The following is a 19,956-nucleotide window of genomic DNA, read 5'->3' on the forward strand; positions in this document are numbered from 1 at the left end:
AGGATTTTGGACTTGCCAGCCCCACAGTCAAATGAGTCCCCTCCTTAAGACCTCTGTCTGTCTCTCCTCTTCCCCCATTGGTTCTGCTCTTCTGGAGATCCCTGACTGATCCAGCCCCTTTTCCCCCATCGATTAAATGTGGATGGTGGTAGTTCTACTTCATAAAGTTGTGAGAGTCGAGTTTTGTATGGCATATAAACAGCAAAGAAGTCTGGTTCGGTCTCTTCCTTTCACAGATAAGGAAACTGAGGCACAGAAAGGGGTATGATAATAGAATATGTCTGTCCAAAGGCCCTGTGCCCAGAATCATACCTGGGTTCATTCACTTAATCCCCAAGACAACTTTACAAGCTACGTACTGTTGTTATCCCCACTTTACAGACAGGAAGACTGAGGAACAGAGATTATTATGCCAGTCCTCCATGTCACACTGCCAGGGCGTGGCAGCTTGGTGCTTCCGTGTGTGCCATTGGCACCCAGGTCCCAGGGTCCCCTCTTTTGGGCTCCTTGGTCAGAGAAAAGTCTGAATGTGATGGGGAGCCCCCCACCCCCAGCGAGAGCTTCTGGACCCTGCTACCAAGCAGGTGAACCACCAAGATGCGGCACCTGTCGCCAGCCAGCAGTGAGAACTGCCTTTGAGGAGCGGGACCCCCAAATAGTGACTGACGAGGCCAGGATACCTAGTTATGCCATTTTCATGAAAAAGTTTGTGCTTTTCCACGAAGCATCCTCCCCTCCGCCGGACCTCCCTCCTCCTCAGCCACTTGAACCAGTTTCTCAACGAGTTGAAGTTCTTGCCTATAGCTGAGGAGGTGAGGAGTTTATCCTCTGCCTTCCAGTCTTAAATTACTAATTAAAATGTCTTGGAGACTAAGCCCATTGCGAAAAAGAGCCTGGGTGGCTTTCTAAAGCTGCTTGTTCATAACCAGAGGGAAGTTGATTCTCTTCTCATCTTTATAATAAGGATTCTTTTCGCGGGGTATCTGTTTTATGCTTCCTACAGCTCTGGCCCCAGTTCGGTCCCAGCAGGGGGAGGCCAGTGGAGTTTAATTACATTCCTCCTATAGGGAACGTTCAAGGAACGAGGCTTTGAAAAACAACTTGTGCCACGAAAAAGAAAAAAAAATCAAATTAAGCGAATGAGAAACAGGCATTGCCTTTTGTGTCCTAGAGACCCAATCTAAATATTTAAATTTTAAAGACAGAATTCTAAGTGCTTAACTTTATAAACCTTACCCATTGCAATTCATAGGGGAGTCAAGCCTCCCTTCTGATCTGGCATATTCATATGCTTGGGCTAACAGGCTCGTGTGGTTGCTATCTTCACACATCCCATATTCAACTGTAAAACAAAAATGCTAAAAAAACCCCCAAAGCCAAAAAACAAATGCAACACATGCAAAACACCCAAAATAAAACATAATGCTTCCTACAGTGCCAAGGCAACAAAGACTTTACCAGAAAACAGAGTAAATTGAATGTCTGGGCCACAAGCAAACCGTTTAGAAAGGTCCCTATTCTCTCCTGACTCCCCACTTTCCCATATTCTCTCTCCATCTGTGAGATGCCCAGTCACTGGCGACTAGTGAGTGTGGAAGTAGCCCCCAGGCAGAAGCTACTGATTCGCTGACTCTAGTAGACAAAGGCCATGAGCTGAGAGACAACAAGTAGGCAAGCGGGTGGGCAATGAACCAAGGCAGGTTTCAACTCATGCTGCCTTCATCTGCCTGCATCTTCCTCGGTGGTGGCCTTGTCTCTCTGACTCCCATCTACGTCCTCCCTTCCGGGGTGAAATAACCACGTTACCTCCCGCGTACCTCCCTACACTTCCCCCACTCAAATTTGCTTTCAGTTCATCTGCACTTAGAAAAGAAGGGGCAAACGTCATGACATTTGTTGGTTCATTCATTCGTCGTACGCCTATCCGTCATGAGCCTCCTAGGGGCCAGACACTGTTGGAGGCTCTGGGAGGTACCACTGTGCCAAGGAGATGAGTCCTCGCTCTCGTGGGGCTCCTATCCTTGTGGGGACTTGATTATACCGCCTCTTTCCAAGAGTAAGGGGCATTTTAATAACGGATACTGTGTTGGAACAAAGGAAGGACCTCCAGATGGTGAGGTCTTAAGCCTAGTGATGGGTGGATGGAAAAAGGAGCAGAAGTCTTTAAGTTTGCACCGGAGGATACCATTCTGAGGTCCCTGCTCCATGGGCGTCAAAGAGGCTTTGGTCGATAGAGTCCAGTGAAGTTAAAAAAAAAAAAAAAAGTGCATGTGTTTATTCTTTTATTCCAAAAGCTAATTGTTGGGAATACAACCCATCCCTCTGATGTTTGAAGAGCCCATAATGTGAGCAATAGTTACATAAACGAGCCACTCAGTTGAGAATCTAGCTCAGTGCCAAGAGGACCCCACAGAACACCGAGCTGCACCTGTGGAGTCCACTTTCCCAAGTTTATTTTTAATTCTTGCTTTTCTGGATTGATGTGCACCGACCCCACCAGCTTATTTGCTTAGCAAAGCTTGGCCCCTCCAGAGGCCCAGATATTGAATATAAAATATTCGGAGTTGCCACATGAAAGGCACCAAATATATGCTGATTGGTGTGGCCTGTTCCCTGAGGAGCTGCTCCTTGCAGGTCGCCTCTCCCTCTGCCAAGACAGAATCGCTCTGCGGGGCCTCGGGGGTGGGGGGCGGTGGTGGCTTGGAGCATTAATTGCTAAAAATTAAAAATGCTGAAGTGTTAAGCCTGGCAGCATAGGAAAAACATTTGCAAGTCCTTTCTGCTCTCCAACCTGCCTCTCACTTGATCGCCCCCACTGCCCTCATTCGGGATATCACTGTACAAAATTACAGGCTTCAGGGGTGGCCAGGGGCTCCCACGTGGGCAGCGGGTCAGGAGGTGGAGCAGGGAAGCTTCTGTGTCTCCCTGATCTGGGGACTAGGACCAGAATAAGGACAAGGGCAAGGAGATTAAATGCTGTTATGAAGTTTGGAGAGAGAGGAGAGGAGAGGAGACGGAAAAGGGGCAGGACGAGAGGGGAGGAAAGACAGGAAGGGGCAATGGAGCTTCTCGGAGTTCTGGATGGCACGAGGCCTGGCGCTCGGTGGTCACTGCTGAGGCTCAGGGGAGCAGCTCAAAGTCAGGGCAGGTGAGGTTCCTCGGTGGCACGTGGGCCTGGGCTGGGGGCACCTCCAGGCCGTGGGGAAGAGCCTGGAGCCCCGGGTGGTGCAGGAAGGCCTAGGCACTGGGCAGCACTGGTACACGGCACACACGGTCCCTGCCTTCCTGCAGGTGTCCCCAGGGCAGACGTGGGCAGGTGACCTGGATCACGAAGATCATTGTGTGTACCCAACCATCACATGCGCAGTTAAAAACTGGGCCTGCCACCTGATCCAGGGCGATGGGTCCCCCTGCTCTGGTGACTCTTGAGTTGTCTTGAGCTGTTTTCCTTCCCGGAGCTGGTACTTTCCCAGCAGTGGCCACAAATGATGACTTCCGGGATGGCATTCTAGGGACACGCCCAGAGAGGCCTCTCTCGGAGGCCACCAAGACTTCTGGGCTCTAATATTAGCTATAGGGATGCCAGGGAAGGGTGAGAGGATCTCGTTCTGTAGGTCAGATGCTTCCAGAACGAAGGACAGGAAGTGGGCAAGTTGGACACGTTCCAAGGTTCCCCCCACTGCAGCTCCTGCACCTGCAGTGAAGTCCAGGCCCCAGGGGAAGAGCATCGAGGAGATTCTCTTTGACTGTAATACTTCTACATGGACTCTTAACTGGGGACTCTTATAGCTACCATATCCACTAACTCACCATTTGGTCGAGGGGAGCTCCCTCCCTAAAAGATCCAGCTTGATGGGAACTGTTGGATATGATAGGTTTCCAGTCTACACGTGCATCCTGAGAGAGGGCTCTGGTTACTCCCTTCATCTGCCTGGAAAATGACTTCACATCAACCCAGACGCTCCCCCTAGCTTCCCAGCCTGGAGAAAACTGTTGAAGGAAGCAAGCTAATTTTAGGATTATAGGCAGTACACTTCTGAAGACATTCCCAGGATTGGGTGATACCCCACATCACTTTCTCTCCCACTCAGTAAAGTGAGCGTGGCATCATTCTTTTTTGGAATGCTTTTGCAACTGTTTGAATTTCTTAACAAAAGGCAAATTATTGGGGAGTATCCGCGCTTTCTCCTGAGGAATAAGGACTTGCCGCCTCCAGTACAACTGGGGGAGACGCAGGATATGGGCTCTGGAACCTGGCTGCTCGCAGCGTGGGCCGCGGGCTGCGGCATTGGCATCCCCTGGGACCTTGTCGGAAACGTGGAGTCTCAGGCCCCGCCACGAAACTTTAGTGGTCTCTTACCACAAATCTCGCCATGCTGGTGTCCCTGCTCTGGTCTTTGGATTTCGGTTCGACTTTAGGGCTGTAGGCTGTCCTGAGTCCCTGCCTCTTTCCTTGTACCTCTCGGCTCTGTGCTCTGTTTATTGCAGGATCTCTAGGGAAGGGCTCAGATGCACCACTAAGCCCCATGTGGCCGGGTGAGGGAGTTGAAGAGGACACCTAAGTTTATTCCTCCTCAACTGTTGGACAGCAGGACCTGGGCAAAGGGGAGAAACCTGCCCGATGGGGAAAAACCCATTTTGAGTTTTTCACTTCAGTCTTAAAGTCAACCATGCCCTACTCCTTGTGTGAAGATGACCCTGAATATCACCCTTGGTAGGATCCAAATTGGGAGACATTTTTTTTCCCATAGTGAGGATGAGATTTGTGTTAAGCTACTCACGTTTTTTCACCCAACCCTCCTCCTGTGACAAAGGATGTATATTTATGAAACAGCTGGTTGGGGGCAAAATGGCTTTTTTTGTGTGTGTGTGTGGCCACAGAATATGCTTTTTTTTTTTTACCCCTTGAGATCCCCTGGCTGTTTCAAGGAACAAATCCTCAACCTTGCTCACATTAGCAGCATGAGCTAATCAGCTGAAATACCCAGCATGGAATGCTTTTATCCTTCGGAGAAAAAGAAAGAATAAGTTGTATTTTAATTAGATATTTATAATGGTTACAAAGCAACTCTTCAAGAGAAGTTTTAAGAATCTGGCCTTCCTTCTAAGGCATAACTGTGTTCAAATTATCCTAAAGAGAAGTTGTATATCAATCCAGCCCAATTTGTGATAAATTTACAACTGGGTTCTGCACAGCAGATTTATAACAACAATTAAACAGAAGGAAAATGGGTCATAAATTCTGGTTGGCACAGTCCAGCACCAAAGAGAAGAAAAGAGAATGGTTCGGCCAGATCAAAAGTCAATAATTTCCACATAAAGTGCTAAAGCTATAGCAAAAACAATTTATATGGAAAGAAGCTGTTTTTTTTTCCTCTCGTCCTTTACAAAATTAGATATTGGAGAACACAATGAAGCATCTACATTACGAAGGCCTTATTAAACAATTGGTGTGCTTTCTCAGTTTTACGAGGGGTACAAACCCCTCCCTGCTCCTCAATGCCTGAATTTAGTGAAAGTACCTCCCCCTCAGTATGACGAAGGAATCATGGGGGCAGAGAGAGAGAGAGAGTTCTCCAAGAGATCGGATGACTTGACAGAGCAAGTTTTAAGCTGGATTTTGGTGGTGGGATGAGAGGGAAGCCAGACCAAATTCCAAAGCCAGATGATTTGGAAGAAAACACATGTGTCCCTGGAATGAAGCAACCTAAGAGGCATGAGTTATAAAGTGGGTTATAACCATATTATAAATGGAAACAGAAATCCGAACCCCAAAAGGAGAAAGACATCAAGGCCACTTGGGTCAGAACAGGTGGCGGGAGATGGAGCGTGTGAGCTGTAAAAGGTGGGCCAAGATCATCTTCACCAGTGAGGGAAGACCTTCCAGTATCCTTATGCCTGCCAGAAGTTTAGTTCCGCTACAAGCCGAGTGCTGACTGGCAAAGGATGCCGTGAGGCCAGCCGCCAGCCAGGACTTCATTCTCACCGAAAAGGAAGCATTGACTGGCTCCGTGGAAACCACAGGACGCTTGGTATGAAGCGGCCACACCGTTTACAAGAAGTACACAAGAGCAGGCGGGACACATGACTCAGAAGTCGAAAGAGCAAGCGGCTCTAGGTGCTCTTGGACTTACACCCGTGACTCTGGAAAGCTGGGTTTTAAAAATCCAGCGGGAAGGAGTGTGTGATTGCATAACAAGAGATTTGAAATTCAGAGCCTCTAATCTGGGGACTGTGGATTCTGTGTACTTGGGTGGACACACTGTTTTCTGCACACAACAGCCATTCTCCCCGCGTCCCAAGAGAAGGGGTTCGGGCATCCACCGCTCCCCCATCTGTGGTCTGAGTGGTTGGAGGAGGCCGCACCCAGGCACCAGCTCCAGGGACGGGACAGGGGACCCAGGTCTGCGCCAATCAGACCGTCCGATTCCCCTCGGTCCCGGTGATTGGTTGAGGGGTGGGCACGGCCCAGTCGCTCTCAATGAGATGCAGGAGACTTCCGCTGAGACTTAGGAGAAGGAGACTTTCGCTGCTTCCTGCCGGACCTGAACCAGCTCTGCAATAGCCCCCTCCCCCGCCCCCATCAGCCTATGGAAAGATTAGAGGGTTTTAAGGAACACTTGTCAGAGCTAGGAGTCATCAGCTTAGAGAAGAGTGTTCCCTGGGCCCGCCAAGGGATGGGGTCTGGGATAGGACACCCATAGAGCCTGAACCTGGCATTCCATTCTCCAGTTCGTTCGCCTGCGGATGCAGCAGAATTGCTCATTTGCGCGTCCCCCCCCCCCCCAACCTATTTGAGCAGAGGAAAAGTAACCGGAGAGAGATGTCAGGGCAGAGGGAGGGGGCAGCCCCGGTGGTGTGGCCAAAGTGTGCGTCTCCCGTGGGCCCCGTGGATGCTGAGGAAGGCATGGAAGCTCAGAGCCAGCCATCTTGCCAGGAGATGCCAGCACCCAGAGGCATGAGGCAGGGACTGGCAGCCCCACCCTGTCAGTGAGCTGTGTAGTGGGGAGGTCCCAGGAGTGCTCTGAACAAGTCCTCCAGGGCCCCATCCCAGAGGCCACTGCGGGGGAGGTGCTGAGAGAAGCCTCCATTACGTAGGAATGGGGGATCTGTTAGAAGGCCCCAACGCTGGGAGAAGGGGGCCCAGGTGGGGCAGGGCAAGGACAGGGAGGAGGGTGAGAAAACAGACCACTGGCCCTCCCCAGGGCAGCTTCCTCAGGCCACGGGTCAGCCTGAGCTAAGGAGATGGAAGGACATGAAATTGGATCTGAGACTGAAGTTTTAAACTGGACCAGACTAGTCTGGACTTTCCAATGCCTAAAAGTGACCAGAAATCTTTGAGATCTATTGGAGGTATCATCAAGGAAAGGGAAAAGGAGATTCATCAGAGCACATTTAAAAGAAATAATTGGAGAAAACACGAAATGTTTCCATGTTTGTACCTCACTTAGGTCAAGACTGTTCAAAATACTGGTTCCACATCTGTCTTGAGACCACTAGGGCAGATCCTGTCTGCAAATGGAGTATGCCCAGAGTGAATGGAGCTGAAAGATGGGGAGAGAGAACAACCTGGGTTCCAGTAATAGAGTTTGAGCCCCTGTATCAAGCCATACCTGAAGGTAGATCTCCTCTTTGGAGTTTTCTGTTATGTGGGTCAATAAACTCCCCAGCTGATCTGAGTTAAGTTTTCTATCACTATTAACAGAAAGAATCCCGACTGATACAGTGCACATACACACTTTTGTTCTTGGGGAGAGGGACACAGCTTTCATTGGATTCTCATAGGGCATTGCTATAAAAGGATATGGCTCAGAGGAAAGAAACTCTGGAGCTGAAATCCAGCGATCTCATTGACAAATACAAGGGAAACGGTTGGATGAGGTGTGTGGGGCTCTCCAGGGGCATCGTGGAAGAGCTAGGTCAGAGCATCCTTGGGTGTAGGGTCTGGGACCTGAGTCTGGCATTAACTGGCACTCAAGAAATATTTGTTGCATGAAAAGCAACAGGAAAATTATAACAAGTCATACTCTACATGCAAATTTTCAGGAAAATATCAAATGTGTGAACATCTAATCTGCATTTCCGTGTCCTGACAGATGGCCCATATTAACAGAACTCTGGTTATAGTAAAGAAGGAAAAGGAAGGAAGGAAGGAAGGAAAGAAGAAAGGAAGGAAGGAAGGAATGGAGGGAGGGAGGGAGGGAGGGAGGAAGGAGAAAAAAAGAACCTACAAATACTCATTGAGTGGGTACCATGTGCAACACCTAACTATTAAAACAACTGTCAAATCAATTTTTTAAAAAAGACAACACCTATGTATTCCCATCTCTCAGAGACAGTCCCAACTATGACCTGGAGAAAGAAAATGACCTGGCTTGTGGTGGGGGGGGGGGTATCTTTCATGGTTGGGGCAGGGCTTTGGACCCTGTTTCTTCTTAGGAGAAGGGTCTGGACCCTAAGAGTCTAGGACTGACTTCTCAAGGTGGAACCAGGGACCACCTGTATCAAAATTACCTGGTTATGTTTATTTAAAATGTAGGTTCCAGGGGCGCCTGGGTGGCTCAGTCGTTAAGCGTCTGCCTTCGGCTCAGGTCATGATCCCAGGGTCCTGGGATCGAGCCCCGCATCAGGCTCCCTGCTCCTCGGGAAGCCTGTTTCTCCCTCTCCCAGTCCCCCTGCTTGTGTTCCCTCTCTTGCTGTGTCTCTCTCTGTCAAATAAGTAAAATCTTTAAAAACAAAAAACAAAAAATGCAGGTTCCTAGGCCCTGGCCCAGATTTACAGAATAAGAACCTATGAGGAAAGGGCCCTGGCATCTGCATTTTAAACCATCTTCCCAGAGGCTTTTCTGTACATGAACGTTTGAGAAACTGTACCTACCAGAATCTGTTAATTTTCCTGTGGGGTCTCAGTGCCTGACGACATTCTGCACAGCCCCAGGGAAGGTGGTTCTCCTGGGGTTGGGGGGGATTGGAAGGAAGCTGGGGTTTGGTGATAAAGTATCACCCTCCCTGAGGTCATGGTCGGTTAAGGCTATGTCAGAGGTAAGGGGGTTGCGTGAGCGAGGGCCTCTGAATGGAAGCCAGTAACAGTCCTTGTGTCCTTGTGGTCGAGGAACATAACCAGATACAATTATGATGTAGCTGGTGGGACAGACTCCTAGGGCCCCACAGCTCTCTAAATGACACCACACTTTCTAGACTTGATCATTTGCTGCCTTCTATTGCCCTGGAGGGTGTCATTTGGGAGGGAGGTATTGTTTTCATAGACATTATTTTTTTTTTTTTTTTCAATTGGTGATTAGATTTCCTGAAGGTGAGGATCATGACTTCTACTTCCTAGAACTCTTGCCCCCTCTTCAACCCACCGCCCTGTCTCCCACACTGCTGACCACTCTCTAGGTGCTTGAAAGTCTTTAGTTTGACCTGTGTCCTGGTTTATTTGAGACCAGGGGGTGAATTCCCTTTATTGCCTTTACTGCTTTCCTGGGATAGCAGCCAGAGCTCCCTCTGGCATGTGCTCTCCCGAGTTCTCAGTCCTATGACATGGTTATGATTGACTCCAGGGGTGGGATTGACCGGCTTAAGCCCTTCTACGCCCCCATTCCCATGGCCATGATCGTTGGTTCCAGAACGGGCAGTGACCTAAGCATCCCGACCAGAGTGAACCTGAAGACTCTTGCTGAGAATTTGGGGCCACCAATTCTTTTCTCTCTTGGTAATGAGCAAGGAGGCCTGCTGGAGTCCTAGACATTCTTGGCAGGCTGCCTGAACTTTGAGAGGAAAGCACACGAGAATGGGGCCGTGACTAAGGATGCACAACCAAGAAGACACTGGGACCTGAAGCCACATCTATTCCTAGGCTGTTCAGTGATCTGTACTGATAAGTACTCCCCCCACACCCCCGCCGCCATTTTTTTTTTTTTTTCTTAAATCAGTTTGGGTTGGGTTTTGTTATGTGCCATTAAATGTATCCTCATAGATATGCCCTTTAGCTCCCCTTATTTCTCTTGCAGTAATGTACCCCTGTCATCTTGGGTCCCTCCTCAAACAAACAAACCGACAGACAGACAAACAGACAAACACCACAATTACCCATGAAACAGGATAAGGTGGGTGGTGGGAATAGGTAGTAGGGTTATTTGGATGCATGGCTTATGGAGACTCCATGCCCAAAGAATATTGATTAATGGATCAATGTCAACCTGGAGGGAAGCCCTGTTCTGTTCAACATTTTAATCCATGACTTGGATGGAACTGGAGGCATGCTTAGCAAGTCTCAGATGACACAGAGCTGGAAGAATTGCTAATATGACAGATGGCAAAATCAAGATTCAAAATTATTTTGATTGACTTGAGCAATAATAAGGATAAACACAAACTCTTGCATCTAGGCTCAAAAAAATCAATTGTATACGCAGTGGATGGTGGAGACCTGGCTTGGCAGATGTCACAACAGTGTGGAACTTGAAGTGGACTATAAGCTCGTCATGAGCCCGAAGTTGAGGCAATTAGGAACACAGTTAATGAAGTTGTCAAATATTTGAAATAACAAAATATTTGAAAAATGCCTTGGTGAAGAAAGGCTGACCTTACATCTACTTCCCCAGTGGGATAAAGAACTAGAATTTTCTGGAAAGCAGTTTTCAGCTCAATATCTAAAAAAATGTTTCTAAGGATTCTAACAACAGGCCACCTCCCCCAAATTGTGAGTGTAATAATTATATCAGAATGGAATAGAAAAAAGTCTCTTAGGGTGGTCTTCCCTTTAAAAGCACAGATTTTAAAAATGATTTTAACAACTAGTAAGTCAAAGCAATACACACAAAAGCATCTGGAAAAATATGAGGTCTTAAAGTTGCCTCGCTCAGCACCCCTGAAAGTTTGCTTCAAATTCTCCAAAGAGGAGGCTCATCTAGAAGGAATATCCAGAATCTAGACTCAGCGCTGACCAGCCCCATCTCACCTCACTCCATTTACAGCCCTCGTCCTCATTCCTGCTTTGGCTTGGCCCATCCATCTGTCTGCTCCTGCAAGTTAGGACTCGGTTCCCTTTCCTGCCTCACACCTGCCCCGCAGAGAGAGTGCTGACTCCACAGCCAGAGCCCTGGGAAACCACACCTCCTTCCAGTCCCTGCCCCGTGACCCTCACTCCCTCACTTGCAGCTAAGACTTTGAGCCTCCCGAGCCAGGCCTGGTTTCACGGAAGGCCCCAGACGGTGAAGTATATGTACAAGACACCTTCTTTTCTTTCTTTTTTCTTTTTTTCTGTTGTTCTGAACACGTCCTTTTACTTCCTAACCCAGAGAGGTGGAGAATGTGTGCAAAACAGCCCAATTTCATCTTATAAACTTAGAATGTGGTTTTCGCGAGGAAGTTATCAATATCATTAAGTTTCACTTCTACCAACACAAAATCATGTGTCCTGCGGATTTCGCATGGATGACTGTACTCACGTATTTCTCATTAAAGCCGTCCACCTCTGTCAGAAGCTTCTCTTGGCAGTCAGGGTTGGTGGCCAGGAGGTAGGTGGCAAAAGAGAGCGTGTTGGTGATGATCTCGTAGCCAGCGATGAGGAAGATGAAGGCCTGGCCTACAACCTCGTCCACAGTCAGTGGCTTGGACAGGCGGCCGGGCTGGTGTGGCTGGGAGGGACCCGCGGCACAGTCGGTGGAGGAGAAGATTTGTCTGACCATATCAAAGCTGTCCACCCCCACAGAGGTGGCAGAATGTCGGGCATCCAGGATCAGTTGGAGGAAATCTCTCCGCCTCTACGGGACAGAAGGAAAAATACCCATTCCAGCCTTTGAGTCACACGAGTGAGATTTCTTGGAGCTCAGAAGAAGAAGACCTGCACGCATAGCCTTTAATGGGCTTGAGCCTGATGGGAACCAGCACCCTCACCGCGGGCTTCTCTGAGATGGCGAGAACCTGGCAGCCCCGAATTCCCTTACACGGCACTGGTTCTCAGACTTTGGTGCAGCAAACCGCAGAGGGTGACGCTGCCATTAAAAAGGATGAGGCCCTTCTATCTGGGCTGATTGGGAAACATGTTAAGCCATTTTGGGAAAGAAAAAATAGAGCACGTTGCAGAACAATACACACAGTGGAATCTCATTTCTGTAAAAGCGTGCAATATATATAATATTATTATAATATATATAATTACACGTATTTGTTCATGCATAGAAAATGTGTAGCAACATCTATACCCGGAGGCTCACAGTGAGCTGGAGGAGGTGGGAAAACCGGGCGCGGGGGGGGCTTTGATTTTTTTTTTTTTTTTTTACTTTATACATGTTTGAACTGTTGGTTGGCTGCTTGGTTTTCCAACAATAAAACAATTAAAACGTCATACAGATTTAAACCAAAGCGTGTGCTCCCTTGTTCCCTTATGCACCGTTCAGGGCTCGGACGGGTGGCCACACACTTCCCCCACACTAAGTAGGAAGCTGACAGAGCTGCTCCTTGGGGAAGCTTGTCTTCAAAGACCACCCCCACCCTCGGGTCCCTTTTCCCCCACTGATCCCCTACCCCATTTAAGTGCTTAGAGCTTTCTTACCGTCTTCCCCTACCTTCCTTATCAGCAATTTGCATATTCTTTATGTTTTTCACTACCACTAATTGTAACAATAGAAGCTTTACGTCTTGCTTTCACATTGACAAAGTGTACCCCCCGCATATCCCTTCTTCGAAAAGCGTGTTAATGTGATGAGTGACAACCAGTATGTTACTCTTTTCTGAAGTTTATGGGACCAGACCAGGAAAGGGAGGGTGTCAGAACCACCAGCAGAAACAGATTGTGATTTCAAAGTCCTTTACTTGGTGTGGCGTGTGCTCAATTCATTGGCTTCTGAATTTCTATCGCATTAATAATCGATGGCCCACACGTCAGCACTGAATCCCATCTCGTAAGATTGTTGTTACGTGTTGTTGCTTTTTCTCCTCCATGAGCGTATAAACACGTCCAGGGCAGGACCGTGTGGCCCACCCCTGGCCTGGTGTGGTGCTGAGCACCTGTTAGGCCTGTGATAAACAACCCCGCGAAGAACAATGTGACGCAGTAAACGCGTTTTGAGAAAGGCTGTGTTGGATTTGCTTACGAGCGCACACTATTTGGGGCGGGAGCCTTGGGGTATGAGGACTTTGTAGCTTGACTGCCTCCCAGCTTCTGTGACCTTGCAGGACATCACCTGAGATTCCAGCAGGTTCTCGCAGCTAAGCCTGTGGGCCTCAAGAACGTTGCGTCTCGGGAGCGAAGGCCTCGGTATCCTGCCGGCCGGCTCAGCTGAGCCACAGTTGGTTGTCTCTTGCCACCCCGGCCCTGCTCGCTCCGATTTCCAGGCGGCCTCCTCAAGGGCTGGCTTTCCCCCTATTCGCTCCTGATGCTTGGCCAACATTGGGGCGGCTCTTGGGGCTCCACTGCCAGCCCTGGTCCCAGGGGCCAGAGTCGGGACAGGGCAGGGCACCATGTGTGAGCGGAGTACCTTCTGTTACTTTGGCTCCTGGGTGAGCATTGCCAGGCCTGTCAGCTGGGGGAGTGTTAATCTCCTCGGGGCACCACGGAGTTGTCCCTCCGGCTCCCCGGTGTTTTGCTGGAGGGGGACGGGGACGATGGCGGGCGGCAGAGCTCCGGCGGCTTTTTCCAGTGGTAGAGCGGGGGCTGGCACCCTTTCCCCTCATCCCTGCTCAGACAGGCTGCTAGAGGGCCATCGGGCATGGCAGAAATCTGTTTTCACCTCCAGCTACCAAGGCCGGCTGAAAGGGCTGCTCTCTGGGGCCTGGGCGCCAGAGAAGAGCATTAGTGTAGATGCGTTTCTTGTATTTGCACTGCATCAGCGACGGTATTTGAACACTGCCCATTTAGGACCGAAACAGAGCGGCTTTATGGTTATAATGGTTATACCCAAGAAAAGTACGCACCCTGATAGATGTAGGTGTCTAATCCACCCATCGGCTAGAGCTTAGAAAAATATTTACCTTTTAACATCTGTGCTGCATTTTCCACTGCGCAAACACACATCTGCTTGATGGAATGTCTACAGAGTTTAGATGGGTTTAAAGCAAGTTTTCTTAGTAACCATATAGCTCTGTCTTGACACGGGCAGTCCTGGATTTGTGGTTGGGAGGTTTTTCTCAGATCAGCTCATTGTTTGAAACAAACAGCTCTCGAGTTTATAAAAGGAAGAGCTCGAGGCAATCCTAGTAATTGGATCTTTAATAAACCCCTCACCTCTTAGTAAGCCATTCGGCGCAACAGTTTTAGAATTTTCAGCCTGATTCCACAGCCTGTGGGTTTCAGGCTGGGTGAGGGGCGGGGGTGTGTGTGAGAAAACTGTCATCGGGAAGCCCTTCAGAGCAATGCTGAGGTTTTGAAAATGCAGCTTTCCTCACCGCTCCTTCCCCAGGCTTCATCCTCATTCTGGAGACGCAGGAACCCGGATGAGAACATTCTGCCCTTTTAGGTGGCAGAGCCGGGCCAGGGATACCAGTGAGGGGATTCTTCCCACACCTCCAAGGGCATCGAGTGGAGTTCACGATGGTGTGTGCGCCAAGGGGCCGGGAGCTTCTATACACCTTGCCCTGCCTTCTGAACAGGGACACCTTTGCTTCCCAGTCTCCAGAGGGGGAAGCCAGGCTGGACGAGGCTGCTGCTGGTGCATCCAGCCACTAATTGACCCCCCCGATCTCATTCTGGGCCCATTGGCGCAACTACGGGATCTCACGGCGTCCCTTGTTAATCCCTCTGAGCCAGTCTTTGAAGCTACTCTCTCAAAGCTCGCACAAGTCAATTCCTGAGAAGACATTTTAGCCCTGTTTTTTCCTTTTGAAGCAACTTTCTTGAATGCAGTGAGGCCCTTAAAGAATAGCATTACACATGCATGAGTGTATCCAACAGTGAAATTATTTTCCAAACCCTGAAAAGTCCTATTTCTGTTCTCAGCCAAGTTCAAACAACAAATATTTCCTGGATTCCCACTATGCACCAAACATGGTGCAAATCTTTAAGGAGGAAAGAAATCTCTGAGTCTCGGATGACACACGAGCGAGCCCTCCGCCCCAAATTTTGTAGCCACATCCTCCATGCCGAAAGCCAGTGGGGGGTTAATTGCCCGCTGCCCAGGCTCCTCCCTACTGCTGACGCTCTTCAAGCTGTAAAACTCCACCTTGCCGACTTTCAGTAGAAAGAATATGCTGATGAAAAGTCCATGTTGGCACATTTACCTAGAAAATTCTTTGGGGCTGATGTTGCCGGTGCTTGAAATAGAGAGGCCATGAATTTGGGGGGGCGTCCATGTCAAAATGTGGACAATTTGCTCTGGGCTTCTCTCTACCGTCCCCCCCCCGCCCCCCCCACCCCAACCGTCCTCACCTTTCTCTTCCATGTTCGCCCCTCCTCACCCCTTCTCCTTTCCTTCAAGCGCCCTGGAAAGCTCTAAGCGGTGGCTGCTGAAGGCCAGCGTGCTGTGGTGTGCGGGGCTGGGAGGCAAGAGACAGAGAAGAGAGCGCGGTGCCACATTAGGCCCCGTTCCGTTTCCACGCCGTGTCCTATTAAGATCCCTTACCTCTTCTGCCGCTTGCTGGTCCCGCAAGGCAATCACATTCCTAATGAGTTTGTTAAAAAAGCCATTCAGTTCATCTCGGTTCTTATTGGGCAAAATCCGGGCCAGTGGGACCATTATGGATGGAAATGATACTTGAAAGAGAAAAACAAAAGCTACGCTGAAAACAGGGCAGCAGTAACCCGGAGCTATCCAATGCCTGTTGCCCGGGAGGCAGACCCCGGCCTTGACTTAGAGTCACCTGAAGGCAAGGGGGCTCCCCTCGGTCCGAGCTTTCCCATAGGGCCCGTGCCTGATTCCACCTCCCCACGCCTCACTGTCCCTTGCACGTTGTAAGCACTCCATACGTGCCTGCGCAATTGAATCCGCACTTCCCTCTCGCCCCCAGGAAGTCAATCTCATACTTAGAAATTAGTTTTCCAGGTCCCAGATAGGAGGGCCCAAGGTCTTCGTATTCCATCAAGAAAGGACAGATGATGGGCCACGTTTCCCATCTGAGCAAGGGGTGGAAGCTCATCTACTTTCTTAACTTTCCGGCCATTTGCATTTGTTTCGCACGGGGTCACTGTCCCCGGAGCTACCACCGGAACGGTCCCTAAGAGCTGCCCAGGCCGCTGCTGGCACGGGCTTGGCGGGGCTCCCCGGGCCAGGGACACTTATCCTCTCGGGGAGCAGCGTCTAGGTCGAGGGGCTGAGCTGCTGCAGGGGGCCTCAGGTCAGCTCAGCTTCCCAGCATGGACAGTGGGCCCACCGTGCACAGCACTGCATGGGAACCTGGATCGGGAGGGTAGTTCTGGACCCTCGGAGCTCCCAGAACACTCTGCCCATTTTCAAGAGCCAGAGTCCAAACCACTGTGGTGCAGCAGGGAGGTGGGCTCAGAGTGGCCGAGAGAGGAGGGGTAGCTGGGGCGGGACAGCGGAGCCGCCCACCGTAGGGCGTGTCTGTGTCCGTGTCCGTGGTCCATGGCAGGTGGAGCTGACTCGGGGGAGCGGCTCCCAGGGGGTGGCTGGGGTGAAGGACAAAAGGGAGGCTGCTTTGACCCCCTTGGCGACCCCTCCTACAATTTCAGTGAGGAGCTGATGCAGGTGCTGGGGACTTCCACAGAAATGGGCTCACAAATGGGAACGAAACTGACCAAGGAATGAATACAATTTAGCAGCCCAGCAGAAAGGTTAGAAGTTAGGGCAATAATCAATAACAGCAATAGCAACACTTCAATACTTCCATAAAAGCAAGAAGGTGCCGGAATTGGCCAGAGGGCAAAAACTCACTTCTGAAATAAAAATAAAATAAATCGACCCGTCCCCACGGCATTAGGTAACCTGCCAGTCACCCTTCACTTATGATTTCTAGTTTGCTGTGCGCCGGGCTTCCAGCGGAGAAGACTTCTGAAGAGGATTTTGCTGGAGGGGAGGAATATGTTGTAGAAAATGAAAGGCTTTGGGGGTGCCTAGGTGGCTCAGTCGGTTAAGCGTCTGCCTTTGGCTCGGGTCATGATCCCAGGGTCCTGGGATCGAGTCCCGCATCGGACTCCCTGCTCAGCGGGGAGTCTGCTTCTCTCTCTGCCCCTCACCCTGCTCTCGTGCTCTCTCTCTCTTGCTCACTTGCTCTCTCTCAAATAAATAAATACATAAATAGATAAATAAGAAAATGACAGGCTTTGGACTCCCATCTTGGCTCTGCCTTTTTTTTTTTTTTTAAGATTTTATTTATTTATTTGACACAGAGAGAGACACAGCGAGAGAGGGAACACAAGCAGGGGGAGTGGGAGAGGGAGAAGCAGGCCTCCTGCCGAGCAGGGAGCCCGACGCGGGGCTCGATCCCCGCCCTGGGATCATGACCTGAGCGGAAGGCAGACGCTTAACGACTGAGCCACCCAGGCGCCCCTTAGCTCTGCCTTCCTAAGCTTCAGTTTTCTCATCTGCAAAGTGGGGATGAGGCAGCGCGAGCAAAGTGCCCAGCACGGTCCTCCCTGCGGCAGTGGCAAGAGAGGCCCGCGCTACCCGCCTTGGTAATGAGTGGCCCCGGCTGGTTCCAGGAGCATGAGGCCTCTGCGGGGTGGACCCTGCAGGGCGACTCTCAGAGACCCCTCGAGTGCCCCTTGCTCGTGCTGGGGGCTGAGCCCCGAGAGCTGCTGGGCCCACCCCGCAGGCATGGGGCCCGGCCAGCTTGCCCGACCCCGGTCTTACCGCCCCGGGCAGGAGCTGTACTTACAGATCAGGACCAGGACAGGCCTGGGGATGGAGAATGCAAAGAAGCGCCTGCAGTGCATCACAAAGGGGTGCTCGGGGGCCCTTCGGGAGTCCACCTGGGTGCCAAAGGCGACACTGGCAACCACATCCGTGGTGTAGCAGGTGTAACACCTGTGGGAGAGGGAGCCATTTGGGTTAGGGAAGGACTCTGCCACTGGCCTCGCCATCGTGCACGCTCCTAAAGAGGCACCGCTCCACCGTCTACCTGCTGGAAAGGGAAGCTCCCTGCAGAGCTGAAGTGAGGGGGCGGGAGAGGAGCCCCCCCACCCCCCCGGCCCCGGGATGGGATCCTTTGAGCATGGCAACAGAATTCCAGAGGAGACACAAAAACATCTCGGATGGCTGATGCCAACGAAGACTGGGGAGGCGAGGAGAGCATCACTTCCTCGGCTCTCAGGCTTCGGGCAGCCTGAATCAACCAGCCACCGTCAAATTCCCAGAAGTATGCTCTAAACCTTCCTCCCCGTGGAGGAGGGAAACAGATGACCCAAAGCCCATGCTGTACCGTCCCAAAGCTGTGCAGAGTCCGTCCAAAGCCAGGATCGAGTGGTTAATTGATACAGAGCAAGTTGGGACTGATGAATTGGCATCCTGGTTGTCTAGTTTTATAAGCTTTGTCCCCCTCTTCCTCCTAATGATTGTACAGTTTTTCTAAGAGTAACAAACCAAAAACAAGGGCCCTTCACACTCGAATAAATACAAGACAAACTTTGGGACCAGCTTCATGAACATATGTATATTATTACAGGAAACACGCGTTGCACTTTAGAAACAAACAGAAGGAAAAGTGTCTGGCAATAGCTCCAGAAAAATTAACCTCTTCGGCTCCAGGAAACCTGCCCTCGAAGGGCCATTTTGGTATCTTGCGGGAGCAGTCAGGTGAAGTTATTTCTAAAAAAAGCTACCAACGGGGTATGCATATCCTCTTATAACGAAAAGTTCTTATTTTTGTGGCTCGACGGGGGGGCACACACGGAGCTCCTTTCCTTCCAGGTTCTATCACCACCAGCTTATCGTTAAGGAATAAAAGACGTCTCCAGACGACGTCTTTTATTTTGACTGCTTTATTGAAAACATTCCTACAATTGATTACACATGTCCCACTAGAGCGAAAACAGTTTGCCTACTGAATGTGATTGCTTCTGATCCTAGCGGCCCAAGAATTCAGGGTTTTTAAGTTATTTACTTTGCTTTCGTAGTTGCTCTTTAGCCAGCTCACACGGCTCATGACCAGAGAGCAAAGTATGTGCGAGGATTTTGTAAACACCACGGCAGAATTTGAATGCTGGTGATGGTTATGTTATTACTTTATTAGCAATGATAATAGGAACGAGTCGGCTTCTGGCTGACCTGCCTCGCTCACCCTACTCCTGTGCTGTAAGCCATAACTTAGCCTAGGACAACTGGAGGGGAAGCCAGATAATCAGCCATTTAAATTTGGTGTCCACCGCTAAGTAATGGCTTCTAGTCTGAGGAGCACAATTCTTCTTGCAGTAAAAATGCATGGACTTTCCCCGCCACCAGCACCCGCCCCCCGCCAGAACCCTGTCCTCTCTGCCCCCTCCTGCATCTGCAGAGGTCAGAGGGCGTGTCCACCCACACACCACACTCCCCACTCAAGGCTTCCCTCACCATGTCACACCTACCCTGGGCTTTGTTCACATGCTCTTCACATTTTACGTGGATTTCATTTCTTATTATTCAGTCCACCCATGCTTTTTATGAGCTTCTAGCATTTCCAGTTTGCTGGTCCCGAGGTAATTGTCCAGCAATTATGTACAGTTACAAGAAGCAGCAATTCAAAAGCACGATTTCTCATCTGTCCTGTATCCACGTAGCACCCTTACCTCTGGATGTCGAAAGCGTCCCCAGATTCCGCATAGCGTTTTAAGTGAGCCAGGAGCAGATCGCAGGCTTGGCTGATTAGGGGCATCATCTGATAGCAGATAACAAAGGGGTAATTAGGACACCATGCAGGGAGCACACCTAAATTAGCTGCAGATAAAGAGGTTATGTGTGGCGCTTCCTGGGAAAACAGACCTTGTTTTCAAGGTAACTTTCATGCAGCTAAGACTCAAGGGGAGGGTCTGAAATTCACAAATATCATAAAATACAATAGCTGTAAACGTCTGTTTTAGCTTAC

General features: G+C 50.1%; 1 protein-coding gene across 2 annotated transcripts in view; it reads right to left on the reverse strand.

Annotated features, from left to right (window-relative positions):
- The window catches only part of TBXAS1 (thromboxane A synthase 1), a 160,538-nt gene that overhangs the window by 34,231 nt on the left and 106,351 nt on the right, over positions 1 to 19,956 (reverse strand). For both annotated transcript variants that reach the window (XM_081800000.1, XM_081800001.1), the window contains exons 7-10: positions 19,661 to 19,749; positions 17,776 to 17,924; positions 15,564 to 15,694; positions 11,454 to 11,768 (exon numbers count right to left, since the gene is read on the reverse strand). In XM_081800000.1, the coding sequence (XP_081656126.1) occupies positions 11,454 to 11,768; positions 15,564 to 15,694; positions 17,776 to 17,924; positions 19,661 to 19,749 (684 nt within the window). The remainder of the gene's footprint in view (positions 1 to 11,453; positions 11,769 to 15,563; positions 15,695 to 17,775; positions 17,925 to 19,660; positions 19,750 to 19,956) is intronic.

Source organism: Leptonychotes weddellii, chromosome 12 (genome assembly GCF_054177405.1).
Source record: "Leptonychotes weddellii isolate Sample4059 chromosome 12, ASM5417740v2, whole genome shotgun sequence".
Taxonomy (NCBI): domain Eukaryota; kingdom Metazoa; phylum Chordata; class Mammalia; order Carnivora; family Phocidae; genus Leptonychotes; species Leptonychotes weddellii.